Source organism: Nyctibius grandis, chromosome 7, assembly GCF_013368605.1.
Source record: "Nyctibius grandis isolate bNycGra1 chromosome 7, bNycGra1.pri, whole genome shotgun sequence".
Taxonomy (NCBI): Eukaryota; Metazoa; Chordata; class Aves; order Nyctibiiformes; family Nyctibiidae; genus Nyctibius; species Nyctibius grandis.
Window position 1 is genome coordinate 59455969 of NC_090664.1, and position 18924 is coordinate 59474892.

An 18924-nucleotide genomic window follows, 5' to 3' on the forward strand; every position below is an offset into this window, starting at 1 on the left:
CCACGCGCCCGGCCGGTGGCACGCGGCACCCATGGCACGCCGAGCCCACGGGTGACTCCGGTGGCCGGGGAGCGGGGGGACCCTCGTCTGGGCCACCGTGGCCAGCTCGGTGGTGCCGAGTCACCCCGGCCATGCGGGAGCAGCGGCTTCTCCCAGACCGGGACGGGCTGGTGTGCGCTGGCACGGCTGGGCACCCCGTGCGGGTGGGCAGGTGCCCTCCGGCAGGTCCCCGATGGACCCCCCCCCACCCAGTGCAGGGAGCCGCTGCCAGGCAGGGCCGGAGCGAGAGCCACCGGCCACCCTCGGGAGCACCGGGGGGTTTCGGTGACAGCTCAGATGTGACGGTGCCACCGGTGCCACGAGCAGCTCCCGGCCATCACCAGCCCCGGCGCTGCGCAGACCCCGGTGTCCCGGAGAGGTTCGGTGGCTGCGGAGCGTGTCGGTGGGCACCAGGCCGGGCACACCGGGGTGGCACAGGCAGGGACGGCCCGGGGCAGCCGCGCCTGGCGCAGCAGCTCTCTGCAGGCTGCAGCTCGCCCGGCCAGGATGGTGTTGCTCCGTTGCCCGGACCTGCCGCACCGGGTGGTGCCAACACCGGGTGATGCCCAAACACCGGCCACGCCTGCCCTCCCAGAGCCCCTGCCACAGCCAGAGGGGGGCAAGCGGGGACGTGTCCCCTTCCCAAGGCTGCTCTGGGGCTGCCCCCATGGCACCCCGCACCGCTGTCCCTGCCACCCCCACCACGAGACCCTGGTGCCGCAGCCGGCAGCCAGCCCTGGCACGCGGCACATGTGCCAACCCGTGGGTGCCAAGATGCCGCCAGCGCAGCCAGGGCTGGAGCTGCGGCTCTGAAGGTCAGGAAGAGCTCGAGACCCGGCCAGAAACGCACCGGCCTCCACCGAGCTCAGGATTATAACCTTGAGGGAGACCCGGCTGTGCCACCTCAGCCCCGGCCCCCGCCGGGCTCATGCCACGGCCCTGCCGCCCCCCAGGAGCGAGGAGCCAGGAGCTGCTGCCAGAAAGCTTTTATTTTAAATAACCTCAACAACCAAAAAATAGACTTGCAAGGCCCTGAAGTGCTGCCGGAGCGGAGGGAAGGGGGCAGCGGGCGAGGGTGGGCGCTGGGCCCACCCCCAGCCTGCCAGATCTTGGGTGCCGGGACCCCCCTGCCAGGCAGCTCCCACCCAGCTTGTGGGCTCAGGGTGTCTCAACCCAGTTTTGACCATCGCCGTGTCCCCTCGGCCACCACCCCGGCCCTGGGCAGGTGACAAAGCCCCTCCTCACGCGACACCCACGGGGGCAGCTGGGCGCTGGTGGCGAGCGGTGTGGCACCGAGCTGGGCTCCCTGGCTTTGCCTCCCAGTGCCACGGGCTCTGCCGCGCTCACGGGGACGGGGAGACGCCGGGCAAACTCCAGCAGGCCACCGGCACCTCCGCACTAGCCCCCTGGTGCTGTCGGTAGCCCCACGGCAGCCGGGACACCAGGGAAACGGGCAGACACGGGCACCACGAGCTCCCACGAGGGCCCCGGTGCTCCCTCCGCAGTTAATGAGTACCAGAAAGCCAAAGGTTAGCCGCAGAGCAAGCAGAGAAGCACAAGCTACACCCCCCCCGGCCCCCGGCGCGGCCCCTCCGGCCTCGCAGCGGCTTCTCCCGCATCCCGTAGCGAGGCGGAGGCGAGCCCAGACGCTGCCGGGCCGTTTCCCCACCGGTGCTCGCCCAGCTCCTCCGCTCCATCGCTGGGGAAGCCGTTGGCTGGGAGGCATCGGCAGGAGGTTGCCCCCACGGCGTGCCAGGCCCTGGCTCTCCTGGCCTCCCGGTGAAGCCGTTCCTCCCCTGCCCGCGCCGGTGGCCGCTCTCCATCCCACCCACATCCTCGCTGAACGACATCCAGTCCGGAGGGCGCCGGGAGAAGCTCTCGACCCACGGAGGCCCCTCTCTGCCCCACGGCTGGTCGCTGCATCACCCAGGGGGACCCGGAGGCAGGAGGACGTGGCGCTGCCGGGCCTGCGGCGTGAGGGGAGCGGTTTGGAGGGCAGCAGATCCCGTGTCCCAAGCTCAGCTCCATCCCCCTGCGGGTTTGGGCTCCTCAGCTCCGTCCCTCCGCGGGTTTGGGCTCCTCGGCTCCATCCCTCCACGGGTCGGGGTCCTCAGCTCCATCCCCCCGCGGATTTGGGGTGCAGACACAGCTCACCCAGCGCATCCACCCCCTGCTCAGCCCTGCGGGGGGCTCCTGTTCCCAAACCCACCAGGCTCCTGCCAAGCCCCCGCAGGCACCACGAGTCCCGGCTCAGCCATCACCCCCCGGCGCCAGCCGCCGCCTCGTTGGTTTTTGGTGGTTGTTTAGTGCAAGAGCGCCGCGGTCCCTGGCCCAGGGGCAGGTTTTGGCAGCCCACGCCGGCGTTACAGGCAGCTGGGGCACGGCGAGGGCTTCTCTTCGCCGTGGGCTCTCTCAGGCACTCTGGGGCCGCGCTTCTCCTCGAAGCTCCTGCCGCAGGCGGCGCCGTACTTGCCCCAGGGCTCGGCGCGGCACTCGGGCTGCGGCTTGAGCAGCAGCTGCCGCTGGCCCAGGCACTCGGCGCAGCAGCACGGCGGCGGCAGGCTGGGCGGCTTGGGGGTCGCGCCGTGCCCGGCCTCGGCGCACTTACAGGGGCAGTGCCCCGCCGGACCCTCCTGCGGGTGCTGCGAGCCGAGGTGCTGCTCCTCCTGCATCAGCTGCAGGAGGATGTCGGCCGCCCCCGAGGGGCTCTCGGGCCTGGCGGGGGGCTGCGCCGCGGGAGCGGCCCCGCGGGAGCAGGGGGGCAGCAGCACGGCGGGGGGCTCGGAGCCCTTTCCCAGGGCGGCGTCCGGCTCGTCGGGGTGCGCCGGGCAGGGCCCCTGGCAGCAGGAGGCGGGGAGGCCGGCGGCGTGCGTCCTGCGGTGCCGGAGGAGGTGAGCCTTCTGGCTGAAGCCCTTGCCGCAGTCGGCGCAGCGGAAGGGCCGCTCGCCGGTGTGGGTGCGCTGGTGCACGGCCAGGTTCACCTTCTGGCGGAACCGCTTGCCGCACTCGGCGCAGGCGTGCGGGCGCTCGCCGGCGTGGCCCTGCCGGTGCAGCTGCAGCTCGCCGTGCTCCTCGAAGGTCTCCCCGCAGAGCGAGCAGGGGTAGGGGCTCCCGGCGTGGGGCTGCGGGGCGGGGGCCTGGCCCGGCTCGCCGTGGGGCCTCTCCACCGCGTGCACCCGCTGGTGGACGCGCAGGGAGAGCTTGCTCTTGAAGCGCTTGGGGCACTCGAGGCAGGGGAAGGGCTGCCTGCCCGTGTGGGTCTTCTGGTGGGCGAGGAGGTTGGGCTTCTGGGCGAAGCGCTTGCCGCACTGGGCGCAGGCGAAGGGGCGCTCGCCGGTGTGGGTGCGGTAGTGGGTCACCAGGTTGCCCTTCTGGTTGAAGCGGCGGCCGCAGACGCCGCAGGTGAAGGGCCGCTCGCCCGTGTGGATGCGCTGGTGGGTCACCAGGTTGGTCTTCAGGCTGAACCTCTTCCCGCAGACGTCGCAGCGGTACGGCCCGCGCCCGCGGTGGTTCTGCCGGTGCTTCGCCAGACGCTCGTACTGGGCGAAGCTCCGCCCGCACTCGGGGCACAGCCAGGCTCTCCCCTCCGCCGGCTTCTCCGGGGGGGCTTTGGGGGACAGCTCGTCGCCGGAGCTCTTCTCGTGCTCGGGGCACGGGTAGGACTTCTGCCCGCCGTGGGTCTTCTGGTGGGCCACGAGGGAGAGCCACAGGCCGAAGCTGTTGCCGCACTGGTTGCAGATGAAGGGCTTCTCCGCCCCGGGGGCCGGCGGAGCCGGGGGGGTCGCGTCCCCGAGGACGGGCGGCACCCCCAGGTGCCCCAGGAGGTGCGGGCCGTGGGCGAAGGCTGCCGCGCCCCCCCCGGCGGCCTCGGCGGCGGGGCCGTGCTGCGGGCGCAGGAGGGTCACCTTCTGGCAGAAGCCCTCCCCGCACTGGAGGCAGGGGAAGGTCTGCGCCCCGGGGGGGGGCTGCTGCGGTGGCAGGAGCGGCTCCTTGGTGGGGAAGCTCTTCTCCGCGCACGAGTACAGCTCTTGGCCCTCGGGGATCTTGTGAAGGGGCAGCGTGGGCATGGGGCTGAAGGGGGCGTCCTGCTCGGGACCCCCGGGCGGCAGCAGGGTGGGCGCAGCGCCGTAGGGCAGGCCGGAGGCCGGGGCGCGGCCCGGGCAGCGGCGCTGGCGAGGGGCGTGAGTCTTCTGGTGGGCTTTGAGGGAGACTTTGTCCTTGAAGCACTTCTGGCACTGCCCGCAGGGGTAGGGGCGCAGGTCCGTGTGGGTGCTCTGGTGGGTGACCAGGTTGGTCTTCTGGGTGAAGCGCTTGCCGCACTGGGCGCAGGCGAAGGGGCGCTCGCCGGTGTGCACGCGGTAGTGGGTCACCAGGTTGGTCTTTTGGTTGAAGCTCCTGCCGCAGAGGAAGCAGGTGAAGGGCCGCTCGCCCGTGTGGATCCTGCGGTGGGTGATGAGGTTGGGCTTCTGCCGGAAGCTCTTCCCGCACTCGGGGCACACGAAGGGGGTGTCCTCCTGGTAGCTCCGCGCCTGGGAGCGCAGCTTCGGCTTGGCGCCCTCCTCCTGCTCGCCCCCGGCCAGCGCCTTCTCGCTGGCGGCGTGGATGCGCTGGTGGGCCAGCAGGTTGGCCTTCTGGCTAAAGCTCTTGCCGCACTGGGCGCAGGGGAAGGGGCGCTCGCCCGTGTGCACGCGGCGGTGGGTCAGCAGGTTGGGCCGCTGGCTGAAGCTCTTCCCGCAGTCCCCGCACCGGTAGGGCTTCTCCCCGGTGTGGATGCGCTCGTGCGTGATGAGGCTTTGCTTCTGGCGGAAGCCCTTGCCACACTGGGCGCAGCGGAAGGGGCCGGCGCCCAGCTGCGGCACCCAGCAGGCCACGCGGCCGGCGAGCGGGCCCAGGCTGGTGGCACCATCCCTCTCCGTGCCGGCCCGCTCGGGCGGGCGCTGCCCGCCGTGAAACCAGCGGCCGGAACCGCTGGCGGCCGCGGGGTACAGCTCCAGGGCGGCTGCCCCGGGCTTCTCCTCAGGCTGCTCCACTTTGTTCACCCGACCGGGCTCCACTAGGTTTCAAAGAGATTCAAGACATCAGCGTCAGCCTTTCACAGAACATCTCGAGTTGGAAGGAACCCACAAGGATCATGGAGGCCAACTCGCCACAGCACTGCCCACCACGAGATCATTGCGGTTTGTAACGCCCTGAAGGACCAGAGCCCTGCCCAGAGCTCGCTGGGGGCAGCAGCGACAGCAAAAACCGTCCAGAGAAGGGCAACGGGGCTGGGGAAGGGTCTGGAGCACAAGTGTGATGGGAGCGGCTGAGGGAGCTGGGGGGGTTTAGCCTGGAGAAAAGGAGGCTGAGGGGAGACCTTCTCGCTCTCTACAACTGCCTGAAAGGAGGGTGTAGCGAGGGGGGTCGGTCTCTTCTCCCAGGTAACAAGTGATAGGATGAGAGGAACCGGCCTCAAGTTGTGCCAGGGGAGGTTTAGATTGGAGATGAGGGACAATTTCTTCATGGAAAGGGTTGTCAAGCGCTGGCACAGGCTGCCCAGGGCAGTGGTGGAGTCCCCATCCCTGGGGGGATTTAAAAGCCGTGTAGATGTGGTGCTGAGGGCCATGGGTTAGTGGTGGCCTTGGCAGCGCTGGGGTAACGGGTGGACTCGATGACCTTAAAGGTCCTTCCCAACCTAAATGATTCTATAAAATGCTGCGAACTGGCCCAGAGTGGCCACCAACCAGCCGAGAACGGCCTCTGCCCCCGGGAGGAACACGCCAGGGCTGGCTCCCCACCACCCCCACCTACCCGCACAGGGGCTGCCCAGGATCTTGCTCTCCTCCTGCATCTGCTGCCCCTCGTACGGCTCCTCCGACTGCTTCATGCCGAACAGGCCGCCCGGCTTGAAAAACCTGTAGGCTGGTGGAAGGGACAAGAGCTGGTCACCATGAACTGTCCCCCAGCCAAGCACGCGTGGGGCACGGGCATCGTGACGCTGGAGACGCCTGCGTTAATTAACAGAGCTCCAATTAACGAGGCCGGGGGCATCGCTTTAATCTATTTAAAGTTTCTGCTGCCTGAAGGGTAATTAAAGATCAAAGGACGCGACTAGTTCCAACCCGAGCCTCCTGCACAGGAGTGAAGTCTCCACCTTTAGCAGAGGAGCTCGGCTGGCAGAGGGGCTCAAGGACCTTCCCCACGCTGGGGGATCCCTCCCAGCGGTGCCACATTTGCATATATTTCCATATGATCTTTGCATCACCCCATCCCGGGCAAGAGGAGCCTGTTGCCGGCAGCCAGCCAGACTCGGTGTTACCCCAGGACTGGCAGAACACACACCAGCGTGTCCCCAAACCCCCCTCCCACGCTGGTGCCACCTGCCCTGCGTGGTGCCACCCACCCTGCGCGGTGCCACCCGCCCACCCGCCACCCCCCGGCCCTGGCAGTCACCTGTGCAGGGGTCAGAGGGGATCTCTGCGCCGACACCATCCAGCTCGTGTCCGGCTCTCGGCACCTCGCTCAGCCTGGGGTAAGGGAGCAGGTTCAGGGCAGGCTGGGCCGGGAGAGAGGAGAAGCGGTTCAGCACGTCACCATCACCTTTTTGGGGTGGTTCCTTGGGTTTTGTGGCCAGCAGGACTAGGGTGAAGATCGTCCCCCTGTGCTCGGCACCGGGGAGGCCGCACCTCGAACCCTGGGTGCAGTTTTGGGCCCCTCACGACAAGAAAGACCTTGAGGTGCTGGAGCGAGTCCAGAGAAGGGCAACGGGGCTGGGGAAGGGTCTGGAGCACAAGTGTGATGGGGAGCGGCTGAGGGACCTGGGGGGGTTTAGCCTGGAGAAAAGGAGGCTGAGGGGAGACCTTCTCGCTCTCTACAACTGCCTGAAAGGAGGGTGTAGCGAGGGGGGGACGGTCTCTTCTCCCAGGTCACAAGCGACGGGATGGCATTGGTGTCACAGGAAAGCACCGGGAGAGCTCCCAGCCCCCGGGAAAACCCCACAGCCCCCCCTCGATGTCACGGCACGGGCGCGGGGCGGGGGTTCCCCCCCGAGTCCCCCCCGCTCTGCCACGGAGGGACGGCTCAGCGCCGGCCCCGCTCCGGCCTCCCCCCGCGGACCCCGCGCCTACCTGGGGCGCTCCCCCCGCAGACATGGCTCCCCGGCCAGGGGGGAGCACATCGGCGCCGGGGAGGGCACGGGGCGGCCGCCGTTGTCCTTCCCCTCCGCCTGCCGCCGCCGCGGGCTCCGGTGCTCGGCGGCTTCCTCCAAATGGCTGCTGCGGGTCCCTGGGCGGGGGGAGAGCGAGGACAGGGTGAGCGGGGCCGCGGAGCTCGGCCACCTCCGCTGCCGCCTCCCTCCTCCTCCTCCTCCTCGTTTTCGGGGCGAGGAAGGGGCTGACCGCGGGGCCCGGCCCGGATTCACTCTCTTTACACCCAGCTTCCCCGCCACCAGCGCTACCGGGACTTGTAGTCCTGTCCCCCCCCGCCCAGCGCCGCCGGGGGAACGGGGAACTCCAGCCCCGGCACGGCCTCGCCCTGCCCGCTCCGGGGGTGCCCGCCTCGCCCAGCCCGGCTCTCACCGCCCTCCCTCCCAGTTCCACCAGCAAAACGCCTCCTGCCCCGCTGTGGGCGGACAGGAGCAGCTCAGCCGCCCGCCCCGGCTCCAGAACCCCGCGCCGGGCCCGGTGCCTCGGGGAGGGGGCTCACGGGGGATGGCGGGTGGGAACGGCCCCGGCTGGCAAGAGGAGCGCCGGCTGCGGGGCCGTGCCGCGAGGGAGCTGGCTGGCACCCCGACCGTACCGGGCAGCGCGCCGCGTCCCGGGGCCGGGGAGGACACACACGGCGGGGCACGGGGCTCTCTGCCACGCCGGCCATCGTTAGCCCCGGCTCGTTAAGTCCCACCGAGCGCTGGCGATCCCGTGGCCACCCCAGCGCGTTGTGGACGTAACCGGGGCCGGTTACGGAGCCGGTACAGCCAAGGAGAGGCTGGTGGGGGCTGCCGGTGGGGGTGGTGGCATGGCGGGCACGGAGGCCGGAGCCCGCGCCCGGTTCAGCACGTTTCGGACCCGACGTCCCCGTTGTGGCGGGCGGGTTTCCCAGCGGCTCCTCGGCTCGCCCCGGCCTTCACCGGTGGCCCCGTCCCGGTGCCGTTTCCGACGCCCCGGGAAGTCACGCGGCTTCTCCCGGCGATACCGGGGAACACCCGGGGCCGGGAGCCCCGGTGCCCGCGGCACAGCCGGCTGCCAGGCGCTGCCGGGGCTTCCCGAGCCCGCCGCCGCCACGGGGCTGTCCCCGGGGAACGGTTTTACCGAGGAAAAGCCCCCCCGGGGCCTTCTTACGGGAAGCCCACACGCCATGAGGATTTCACGGAGAAACCCCCCCCCCCCCCGCCCCGCGCACTGGTCCGGTGCCGGGAGCGCCCCCCCCGCCCCGAACACCCGGCGGGGCCCACGGGGAGGGGGGGGGGGCGGTCCCGGTTCACCGGGATTTGAGTCCCCACAAGGCCCCGCTCCCCCGCGGGGGTGTGAGGGGAAAACCGGGGTGCCCCCCCCCGCCTGCAGCCCAAACCCCCCGAACCGGGGGGCACGGGACACCGGGCCCGCACCCCCCGGGAGGGCCTCAGCGCCCCCGCCGCCCCCCGCCCCGGGCCCCTCCGCCTGACCCCCTCCCCCGGGCCCGGCCCCTCACCGTGACCACGGGCCGCGCGTAGCCATGGCGACCCCCCCCCTCCCGCCAGGCCCCGGAGCCGCCTCCCCCGGGACACTCACGGGCGGACGACGTCCCGTTACGCGATGACGTCTCGCTACGTGATGACGTCGTGGCGGCGCCCGGCGGCGGGAAGAGGTGGCGGCGGCTCCACCCCCCCCGCGTGGCGCAGAGCACTTCCGGGTCAGGGGGCGGCACCATCGAGGCTCCGGGCGCGCTGCCAGAGCGGCCCCCGGCGCCACCGTAGAGCGCCCCCTGTGGGCCAGAGCGACACACACCCCCACCGCCATCCCCCGTGTCACCGGGTACCGGTACCGGCGGAGCCTGGCTAAGGGCTCCGGGGGGCCGGTGCTTACCCTGGGGCCCGGCCCTGCAGCCCCGGCCGCCGGGAGGCCCCACCCGGTGCGGGGTCCCGCGGCCCCGGCCTGCCTCCCCCTCCTCATCCTCGTCCCCGGGGGCCGCGTCCCGCACGGGGACACCCGGGCCGTGGCTTCGGCCCTGTGTGTTGGGGGCGTTTGTCTCCCCGGCACCCGCCAACGCCCACCCCCTGTTCGGGGGGACGAGGCCTCGGCCTCCCGCGGCACCGGCCACTGGCCCCGGGTGGGACGGGGACCCCCCGGCGGGGAGGGCTGGTGGGTTTTGGGTGCACCGGGGCGTTGGGGTCCTCGCAGCGGCACGTGGGGAGGGATGGCGGGGCGGGACGGAGCCGCGGGGGTGCGAACCCCCCGCACCTGGGGCTGGGGGACCCCCGGGACCCCCGGGACACGGCTCCTCACTGCCGCACGGCCCGGTGCCCTGTCACCGAGTGCCCCGGCCACACCGGGTGGGCCCCGTGGCCCCGGGGGGGAGGCGGGACCCCCCACAGCAACACCTCCCTCCCCACCCTGCCGTCTCACCCCGGGTCAGGGCAGGGCGGGTGGCGGAGAAGCCTCCCCGAGGCTCCCGCCGGTACCGGTGGTGTCCGGCTGCCCGGCAAGGCCCTGCCGGCACCGAGCCCGAGCGGCCCTTTGGCCCGAGGCAGGAGACCTGCTGCCCCCCGGCCCCCCGGTACCCCTTCCCCGGGGCAGGAGGCTGCCACCGAGCCCGGGGTGACGCCAGTGTCCCCGTTGCCGGCCGCCAACGGTCACCGTGCCCAGCCCCTCCTCCCCATGGCCATGCCGGAGGGGCCGTGCCCGGGGGGCCGTGCCCGGGGGGGCCGTGCCCGGGGGGGCCGCGCAAGCAGCCGGCGGGGCCGGCCCGGGGGCGGAATCGGGGGCAGTTCGCAGGAAATCGGTTAATGAAAGACCCGAAGCGGCAGCGGGTCGCTCGGCGAGGCTCTGCGGGGTCAGGCGGCCCCCCAGCGCGGCCATGAGGCTCCCGCTAGCCCTCTGCCTGGCCTTGGTGGCCCTGGGCGCCGCCAGCCAGTCCCCGCTGCAGCGGCGGGTGGTGAAGGAGGTGCTGGAGTATTTCCACGGGCGCAGCAACGTGCAGTCCCTGTTCAAGGAGCAGGCGGTGGACGGGGCTGTGGAGAGGGTGAGCACGGGGGGTGGGGGGTGCCCTCGGACCCCCGGGGTGGGGGGGGGGAGATGGCGGGTGGGGAGGGGGTCAGGGTGTCATGGAGGGAGGGGGTGGTGGGTGCTGGGGTGTCACGGAGGAGGAGGGGGGTGTGGGGGGTTATGGGGGGTGTGGGGTGTTATGGGGGGGTGGTGGGTGCTGGGGTGTCACAGAGGAGGAGGGGGTGTGGGGGGTTATGGGGGGTGTGGGGTGTTATGGGGGGGTGGTGGGTGCTGGGGTGTCACGGAGGAGGAGGGGGGTGTGGGGTGCTATGGGGGGTGTGGGGTGTTATGGGGGGGTGGTGGGTGCTGGGGTGTCATGAATGAGGAGGGGGGTGTGGGGTGTTATAGGGGGGTGGTGGGTGCTATGGGGGGGTGGTGGGTGCTGGGGTGTCATGGAGGAGGAGGGGGGTGTGGGGTGTTATGGGGGGGTGGTGGGTGCTATGGGGGGGTGATGGGTGCTGGGGTGTCACGGAGGAGGGGGGGGGCGTGGGGTGCTATGGGGGGTGTGGGGTGCTATGGGGGGGTGGTGGGTGCTGGGGTGTCACGGAGGAGGAGGGGGGTGTGGGGTGCTATGGGGGGTGTGGGGTGTTATGGGGGGGTGGTGGGTGCTATGGGGGGGTGGTGGGTGCTGGGGTGTCATGAATGAGGAGGGGGGTGTGGGGACAGACCCTCTGCCCAGCCGGTGCCCGGGGCAGGCGCTGGCACAACTTGGCTACTCATTAACTGGGGGGGGCAAACAGCTGCTGGTGCCCGGCCGCCCCGGTGCAGCCAGGAGCACCCATGGCCATGCCGGTCCCTCGGGAGGAGCTGGGGGCTCCGGGGACCCCCCCCAATTCAGGCCGTCCCCCCTCTCCCCCCCAGGAAGACCCCTCGGGGACCTTCGTGCGGCTGCGGGTCAGCCTGGTGCAGACGGCCTGCGGCAAGAGGGCACCGCGGCGGCAGAACTGCCGGGCCCTGGAGAACCGGGTGAGCGGGGGGCTGCCGGTGGCACGACCCCCTCCCCGCGGGGACACCGGAGCCCCCCCGACCCCCCGCTGCCTGCAGGGGACGGTGACTCGCGGCAGTGGTGACGCAGCCACCCCACGGCGGGTGGCAGGGGTGTCCCCAGGCCTGGCAGGGCAGGGGGTGCCGGGGGTCCCGGGGGTGCCGGGGGTGCCGGGGTCCCGGTGGTGACGCCGCGGTGTCCCCGCAGAGGAAGCCCACCTGCCTGGCCTGCTACAAGTTCGACAGTGGCGACGTCCCCGCGGTGCTGGACAAGTACCACAACTGTGGCCCCAGCCACCACCTGGCCGTGAAGGTGAGGTGTCCCCCCCCGGCACCGGCACCGGCACTGGCACGGCTCCCACCGGCTGCCGGGAGTGCTGCGGTGGGTGCTAGGGTGGGTGCCGTGGTCGGTGCCACGGTGGGTGCCAGGTGGATGCCATGGTGGTGACACAGTTGGTGCCGTGGTGGGTGTCGTGGTGGGTGCCGTGGTGGGTGCTGCAGTGGGTGCTGGTGGGTGCTGCGGTGGGTGCCCTGGTGGGTGGGTGCCATGGTGGATACCGCAGTGGGTGCCGTGGTGGGTGCCACGGTGGGTGGGTGCCATGGTGGATGCCGCGGTGGGTGCCCTGGTGGGTGGGTGCCATGGTGGGTGGGTGCCATGGTGGATGCTGCAGTGGGTGCCGTGGTGGGTGCCACGGTGGGTGGGTGCCGTGGTGGGTGCCATGGTGGGTGCCCTGGTGGGTGCTGTGGTGGGTGCCACGGTGGGTGACACAGTTGGTGTCGTGGTGGGTGCTGTGGTGGGTGCCATGGTTAGTGCCATGGTGGGTGCTGTGGTGGGTGCCACGGTGGGTGCCCTCGTGGGTTCCGTGGTGGGTTCCGTGGTGGATGCTGTGTTGGGTGCTGCAGTGGGTGCTGCAGTGGGTGCCCTGGTGGGTGCCCTGGTGGGTGCCAGCCCGTGCCCTCTGCCCCGCAGGAGATCAAGCACCGCGACGAGGCGGAGTGCCGGGCGGTGGAGGAGGCGGGCAGGGCCTCGGACACGCTCTACCTGCCCGGCATGTTCGCCTTCTCCAGGGGGCTGCCGGCCTAGGGGCCACCGCGCCCCCCGTCCCCACGCCCCCGCGGTAGGTGCCAGGGGGACAGCGGGGCTGGGCGGGGGGATTGTCCTTGGCCGGGCCACCAGCACCCAAGCTGGCCCTGGGCACAGGGAGGGGGTCACGGCGGGGGGTGTGGGTGCACACGCGTGTGCAAGGGCTCCTCCCGCAGCCACCGTGTCCCCCCTCCAGGCCACCACCACCAGGAGACGGACGGACGGACGCTGCCGCTCGGCCCGGCCCTGCCCGCTGCCCCCCAGCACCCCGTGCCCAGGGGAGGGTCCCAGCCCCCCCTGCCCGCTGCCCCCCAGCACCCCGTGCCCAGGGGAGGGTCCCAGCCCCCCGCCTGGTCCCCCTCACCAGTAAACCCCAGCTCTGGCTCCCGCTGTCACCAGTGTCCTTCCATCACTGGGGGTGTGTGTGTGGGGGGGGGTGTCTCTGTGCCAGCTCCCCCCTGGCACCGGCTGCGTCACCCCGTGCCCAGGAGGAGGGATGGGGACAGGGACGTGGCAGGTCCCCTGTGGCTGTTGGGGGGGCCAGGACGACACAGCAGAGAGGGATGGCTGAGGATGGCACGATTTTACTGCACAGCCCCGCGACGGCCCCAGGTCCCCGTGACGTCCTCGGGTCCCCATGATGTCCCCGGGTCCCTGTGATGTCCCCACGATGTCCCCCAGGTCCCCTGATGCCCCCCAGTCCCCACATGCCACCCCTCAGTCTCTCCTCCACGCTGCAGAGCTTGGGGACGGCTCCCAAGTCCCTTGGGTCACCCCTGCTCCTGCCGTGGCCGTGCTGGGGACACGCAGCCCCCCTGCTCCATCCTGGAGCCCCCCAGGTGACGGAGCAAAGCCAAGTGGCCCCGTGGCCACCATGGGGGGCTGGTGTGGGCACCGCCGCCTGTCTGTGGTGCCGCTCTGGCACAGCGCGGGGCTCGGGCACCCCTCCAGGATGGCAGCGGCGCTGGGGGGGGGTCTCCCGGCTCAGAACACGAAGGAGTCGGGGTCGCGGCGCCCGCCCAGCGCCCGCTCCGCCTGGGCGATGGTGTCGTCGGCGCGGCGGCCCAGCTCGCGGCACTCCCGCAGCACCTCCCCGAACTGCCGGTACGCCTCGTCCACCACGGAGCTGCGCCGGGGCGGCCGCGGCTGCCAGAAGCCCGCGTCCACCCAGGGCTGGGCCGCCCGCGGCGGGTCGGTGCCACCGCCGGTGCCGCCGCCGTGCCCCGGCGAGCTGTCGAGGTCGCGGCAGAGCTGGTAGAGCTCGCTGCCGCGGCCCGTGAGCCGCTCGCCGTCGATGGCTCTGAGGCCGGGCAGCACGGTAGCCACGGCGGCGCGGTAGCCCGGCGCGGCGCAGAGCGGGTTGGCGAGGCGGGCGAGGGGGTCGCGCAGGCGCAGGCTCTCGAGGCGCGGCAGCCCCGCCAGGCACCGCAGGCGCCGCAGGCTGCGCAGCCGGTTGCCGGCCACGTTCAGGCTCTGGAGGCTGCGGCACGAGCCCAGGGGCTCGAGGCGGGCGACGCGGTTGCGGGCCAGGTTGAGGACGGCGAGGCAGCGGAGGGCGGCTAGTGGCCCCAGCTGGGCGATGGCGTTGCCCGACAGGTCCAGCCACTCCAGGTTGGCGCAGCGGCCCAGGCAGCCCAGGTGGGCGATGCCGCGGCCCCGCAGCCGCAGCAGCAGGATGGAGTCGAGGGCGAACTCGCCCGTGCTGGCCTGCAGCAGCTGCGGGGTGATCCGCACCCCTTCCTCCTCCTCCTCCTCCTCCTCCTCGTCTTCCTCCTCTTCCTCCTCCTCCTCCTCCCCGCGTCCCTCCATCCTGCCCGGGGCTCTGACCCGCTCGGCTCCCGCAGCTGGGAGGGGGGGGGACATGGGCAGGGGGTCGGGCCCTGCTCCCCCCAGTGCCCCAGACCCCCCCCGGTGCACCCAGACCCCCCCCCGGTGCTCCCCGGGTCCTCCGGGACCCCCCCGTCCCCCTGCTCCCCCCTGGTGCCTCCAGACCCCACCGTGCTCCCTGGGTCCCCCCCCCCGTCCCCCTGCTCCTCCCGGTGCACCCGGATCCCCCCCCCGGTGCTCCGCGGGTCCTCCGGGACCCCCCTGTCCCCCTGCTCCCCCCGGTGTCCCCCTGCTCCCCCCGGTGCCCCCCTGCTCCTCCCGGTGCACCCGGACCCCCCCCCCGGTGCTCCCCGGGACCCCCCACTCCCCTCGGGTCCCCCCTGTCCCCCTGCTCCCCCCGGTGCCCCCCTGCTCCTCCCGGTGCACCCACACCCCCCCCCGGTGTCCCCCGGGTCCCCTCAGTGCCCCCCCCCGGTACCCCCCCCCATCACCCGCACTCACCGCACGGAGGTTCCCAGCAGCCCCCGCGGCTCCGCCCCCCCCCCCCCCCCCCCCCCGTTGTCACGGAGACCAGCGGCCACCTCGGCCCCGCCCCCCCGGCCCCGTGTGACCGGGCACGCGCGGGAGGGGGTCCCGGTGTCCCCGGGGGTGTCCCCACACCGTGACTGGTGTCCCCAGCCCCGCCGTGACCGGTGTCCCCGGGGGTGTCCCCACACCGTGACTGGTGTCCCCGGGGGTGTCCCTCCCCGGTCCCCGAGGGTGGCACCGACCCCCGGTGTCCCCGGGGGTGCCAGACCGGCCCCAGCTCGGTGCAGAGCCCCGGGGACACCGGAGCCGGCCCTCCCGTGTCCCCGGGGGGTGACCGTGTCCCCACCAAACCCCCCTCACCGGCCACCCGTCCCCAGGCCACCGCTCTGGGTGTCCCCTGGCAGCCGCACGGGACCCCCACCGCCGGGCACCGGCACTGGGCGCTTTGGGACACTGCCAGCAGCCCCCTGGCACCGGCCCGGTGGCACCGTGACCGTCACCCCGCGCACCCCCTCGCCCCGACGCCCTCAGCAATAAACGCCAAAAGTTCATTTATTGGCAGTTTCGGTTCGTCCCCACCGCGGCGGAGCCCCCCCCGGGTGGCCCGGTGCCCCTCTGCCAACGGGCACCGCCGCGGGGTGACGCCCCCAACTCTCCTGGGGAGGGGACGGGGCTCCCCCCACACCCCCAATTCCTGGCGCAGAGCCTGGCACGGGCCAGCCCCGAGGGGTTTCCATCGTGGCACCTTTGGTTGCTGCGCCGTGTGCCGCGGTGGGCAGCGCCGAGGACCCCGCCAGGACGGGGGGCCACGGGCAGGAGCCGGGGGGTGGGCGCTGAGGACACGGGCATCGCTGGGAGCCACTGGCACTCACGGGCAGAGGGTGGTGGTGGCCGCGGTGGCCGGCCAGCCCTGCCGGGGTGCGTCGGTGCCGATGGCATCGCCGTGGGTGCGCTCGTGGCGCAGCAGGTGTGTTTTGCGGCTGAAGCCCTTGGCGCAGTGGGCGCAGATGTAGGGCCGGTGGCCGGTGTGGACGGCCTGGTGCCGCGCCAGGTTGGTCTTGGAGCTGAAGCGCTTGGCGCAGTGGGCGCAGGCGTGGGGGCGGGTGCCGGTGTGCACGGCCTGGTGCCGCGCCAGGTGGGCCTTGCGGCCGAAGGCGCGGCCGCACTGCGGGCAGGCGAAGGGGCGGGCGCCGGCGTGCGCCCGCGGGTGCCGGTTGGCGCAGCGCGGGCAGGCCGAGGGGCGCTCGCCGGCGTGGTGGGCCGCCGGGTCGGGCTCGTGGCCCGAGGGCTCGTGGCAGCGGGCGCAGGCCAAGGGCCTCGGCCCCGCGTGCCCCCGCAGGTGCGCCGCCAGGCGCCGCTTGTCGCCGAAGCCGCGGCCGCACTCGGCGCAGGCGAAGGGCCGGCCCTCGCGGGGCAGCCGGCGGGGCGGTGCCAGGGCCTTCTTCCAGCTGGGGCTTCGCCCGCACTCGGGGCAGGGGAATGGCTTCTGCTCGGCGGGGACCCCCGTGTGCCCGTCACCCCCGTGCCCCGGCTCGTCGTGCAGCTGCTGGTGCCGCAGCAGGTGCTGCTTGTGGGCGAAGCGGCGGGCGCAGCGGGCGCAGGCGAAGGGGCGCTCGCCGGTGTGGGTGCGCCGGTGCCGCACCAGGTGGGTTTTCTTGCGGAAGGGGCGGCCGCAGTCGGGGCAGGGGAAGGGGCGCTCGCCCGTGTGGGTGCTCTGGTGCGAGCGCAGGTGGATCTTCTGGCGGAAGCGGCGGCCGCACTGCCCGCAGGGGAAGGGCCGCTCGCCCGTGTGCACCCGCAGGTGCCGCGTCAGGTGCGCCTTCTTGCCGAAGCCTTTCCCGCACTGGGCGCAGGCGAAGGGGCGCGGGGGGCACGGCGCTGGCCCCGCGTCGCCCCCGCCGAGCCGCGCCTGGCAGCAGCGCTGGCAGCCGGGGGTGCCGGGGGCCGGCGGTAGCCACGGCGGCAGGGCCGAGGCGGGCGGCTCGCCGTAGCCCGGCTCCTCCGGGCACGGTTTGCAGGTGCCAGGGGATGGTTGCCCCGCCAGCAGGGCTTCGGCGCCGGCGGATGGCCACTCCTCATCCTCCTCCTCCTCCACCTTCACCTTCCTCACCAGCCAGTCCTCTGCGGGGCACAGGCCGGGGGGCTGCGGGGGGCTCTTGGCACCCCGGCGGCTCCAGCACCGCAGCCCCCGGTGTGGCCAGCAGCGGGGGGGCCGTGGCCACCACCCTGGCTAGTGCCATGTGCCAGCGCGTGCCCTCACCTGCGCAGCCCAGCTCCGGCCCCCCCGGCTCCTCGCCATCGCCCTCGGGCATCGCCTCCACCTTGGGGACCACCAGCTGCCCTGGGAGGACAAAGCGGGGGGCAAAGCCAGGGTGTCCCCCCCCCCCCAGGACAACCCCTCGCCCCACCGGGACCCCGGCAGAGCCCCGGGGGCAGGGGGACGGGTGGGAGGACGGGCAGGACCCCCCCGGCACCCACCTGAGCTGGCACAGCCTGGCACCTCCATCGCCTCTGCCCACGGGACCGGCTCTGGCTTGGCCATGGGGGGACCTGCGTGGGGCGGGAGGGCACCGGGCTGAGCCCCCCGAGACCCCCCCCCCGTGCCCCAAAACCTGCGGGGGGTCCCGGTGCCCCATCCCCGGGGGCTGTGGGGGGTCCCGGTGCCCCCATCCCGGGGCTGCGGGGGGCCCGGTGCCCCCATCCCGGGGCTGCGGGGGTCCCGGTGCCCCCTCCCGGGGCTGCGGGGGTCCCGGTGCCCCATCCCGGGGCTGCGGGGGGTCCCGGTGCCCCATCCCGGAGCTGCGGGGGTCCCGGTGCCCCATCCCCAGGGCTGTGGGGGGGTCCCGGTGCCCCAGCCCCGGACCCCCTCCCGCCCCACCCATCCTGTCCCACCCCTCCGCTCCCCCCCACCCTTCCTGCCCCCCCCCTGGTCCCCCCGTTCCTGCCCCCCCCGTCCCCGGGGGTCGCGCCTGCCTCCCCCGCCGAGCCCCGCTCCCGGTGCCGCTCCCGGTGCCGCCGGTCCCCGCCGCGCCCGTCGCCGTGGCCCCGGGCCGGGGGCCGCCCCCCTCCCGCTCCGCCTCCCCCGCGGTGGCCGCCGGTCCCCCCGCCCCCGCCGGTCCCCCCGCCCCCGCGGACCCGCCCGCTGCCCCCCCCCCCCTCCCTGTACCGGGCACCGGCAGCGTCCCCGGGACGGGACCCCCCCCCCACCGGGACCGGGCACCGTCTCACCCCCCCCGGCAGCCGCCCCCGCCCCTTACCGAGCCGCCGTACCGAGGGTTCGGGGAGGGGGACAGGGCGGGGGGACACGGGGGGACAAAGGGGGGACACCGGGGGGACACGGCTGTGGGGATAGGGGTGGGGGAGGACACGGGGGGGCACACGGGACAGGGGGACACGGGGGACATGGTCATGGGGGGACACGGGACAGGGAGGGGGACACGGGGGGACACAGCCGTGGGCGTGGGAGTGGTGTGGGGACATGGGGGGACGTGGGACAGGGACATGGGGACACAGGGGGACACAGGACAGGGACATGGGGGGACACGGGACAGGGAGGGGGACACGGGGGGACACAGCCGTGGGCGTGGGAGTGGTGTGGGGACATGGGGGGACGTGGGACAGGGAGATGGGGACACAGGGGGACATGGCCGTGGGGATGGAGGTGGTGGGGGGACACGGGGGGGCACACGGGACAGGGACATGGGGACACGGGGGGACATGGCCATGGGGATGGGGGCGGTGTGGGGACACGGGGGGACGTGGGACAGGGACATGGGGACACGGGGACACAGGACAGGGACATGGGGACACGGCCATGGGGATGGAGGGGGGGGGTCACACGGGGGGACATGGGACAGGGAGATGGGGACATGGAGACACGGGACAGGGACATGGGGACACAGCCGTGGGCATGGGGGGGGGTGTGGGGACATGTGGGGACATGGGACAGGGAGATGGGGACACAGGGGGACACGGCTGTGGGGCTGGCAGCGGGTGGGGGCGATGCCCCGTGGGGCAGCGGGGCCAGGGGGTGCCCAGGGTGTCCCCAACCCTGTGGGGTGGGTGCGGGGGTCCCCTCCCCGGAGCAGGACGTGGGGGTCCCGGCACATCCATGTGGGGCAGGGGACAGGGAGGGGACACAGAGCCCTAATCCGTGTCACCGGCGTGTGCTGGATGCAGGATGTGACCCCGCTGGGCAGCGCCGCCCTGGGGGGGGCTGGTTCCGTGTCCCCCCCCCGGGGACAA

General features: G+C 73.4%; 2 protein-coding genes across 2 annotated transcripts; one reads left to right on the top strand and one right to left on the bottom strand.

Moving 5' to 3' along the window:
- Positions 1-1010: 1010 nt before the first annotated feature.
- LOC137666058 (uncharacterized) lies at positions 1011-17225 on the bottom strand. Its single transcript, XM_068405639.1, has 12 exons — positions 17158-17225; positions 16940-17020; positions 15552-16800; positions 15259-15335; positions 13316-14168; positions 12283-12431; positions 9832-10222; positions 8704-8976; positions 7146-7302; positions 6472-6574; positions 5830-5940; positions 1011-5092 (listed from the first exon to the last, which is right to left on the bottom strand). Exons 1-12 carry the CDS (start codon positions 17219-17221, stop codon positions 2403-2405), a joined length of 6198 nt encoding a protein of 2065 aa, XP_068261740.1. The 5' UTR covers positions 17222-17225; the 3' UTR covers positions 1011-2402.
- Positions 9894-12719, top strand: RARRES2 (retinoic acid receptor responder 2). The gene is made up of 5 exons (XM_068404429.1): positions 9894-10233; positions 11118-11222; positions 11449-11553; positions 12211-12358; positions 12521-12719. The coding sequence occupies exons 1-4, from the start codon at positions 10069-10071 to the stop codon at positions 12322-12324; spliced, it is 489 nt and encodes a 162-aa protein (XP_068260530.1). The 5' UTR covers positions 9894-10068; the 3' UTR covers positions 12325-12358; positions 12521-12719.
- Positions 17226-18924: the final 1699 nt, after the last annotated feature.

Coding starts and splice junctions, on each gene's coding strand:
- RARRES2 (XM_068404429.1), top strand. CDS start 10,069: ATGAGGCTCCCGCTAGCCCTCTGCCTGGCCTTGGTGGCCCTGGGCGCC. Junction 10,234..11,117: donor TGGACGGGGCTGTGGAGAGG/GTGAGCACGGGG, acceptor TCTCCCCCCCAG/GAAGACCCCTCGGGGACCTT. Junction 11,223..11,448: donor GCCGGGCCCTGGAGAACCGG/GTGAGCGGGGGG, acceptor GTGTCCCCGCAG/AGGAAGCCCACCTGCCTGGC.
- LOC137666058 (XM_068405639.1), bottom strand. CDS start 17,221: ATGGCCAAGCCAGAGCCGGTCCCGTGGGCAGAGGCGATGGAGGTGCCA. Junction 16,801..16,939: donor GCCGGAGCTGGGCTGCGCAG/GTGAGGGCACGC, acceptor TGTGCCCCGCAG/AGGACTGGCTGGTGAGGAAG. Junction 7,303..8,703: donor ACGCGCGGCCCGTGGTCACG/GTGAGGGGCCGG, acceptor CCCCCCGCCCAG/GGACCCGCAGCAGCCATTTG.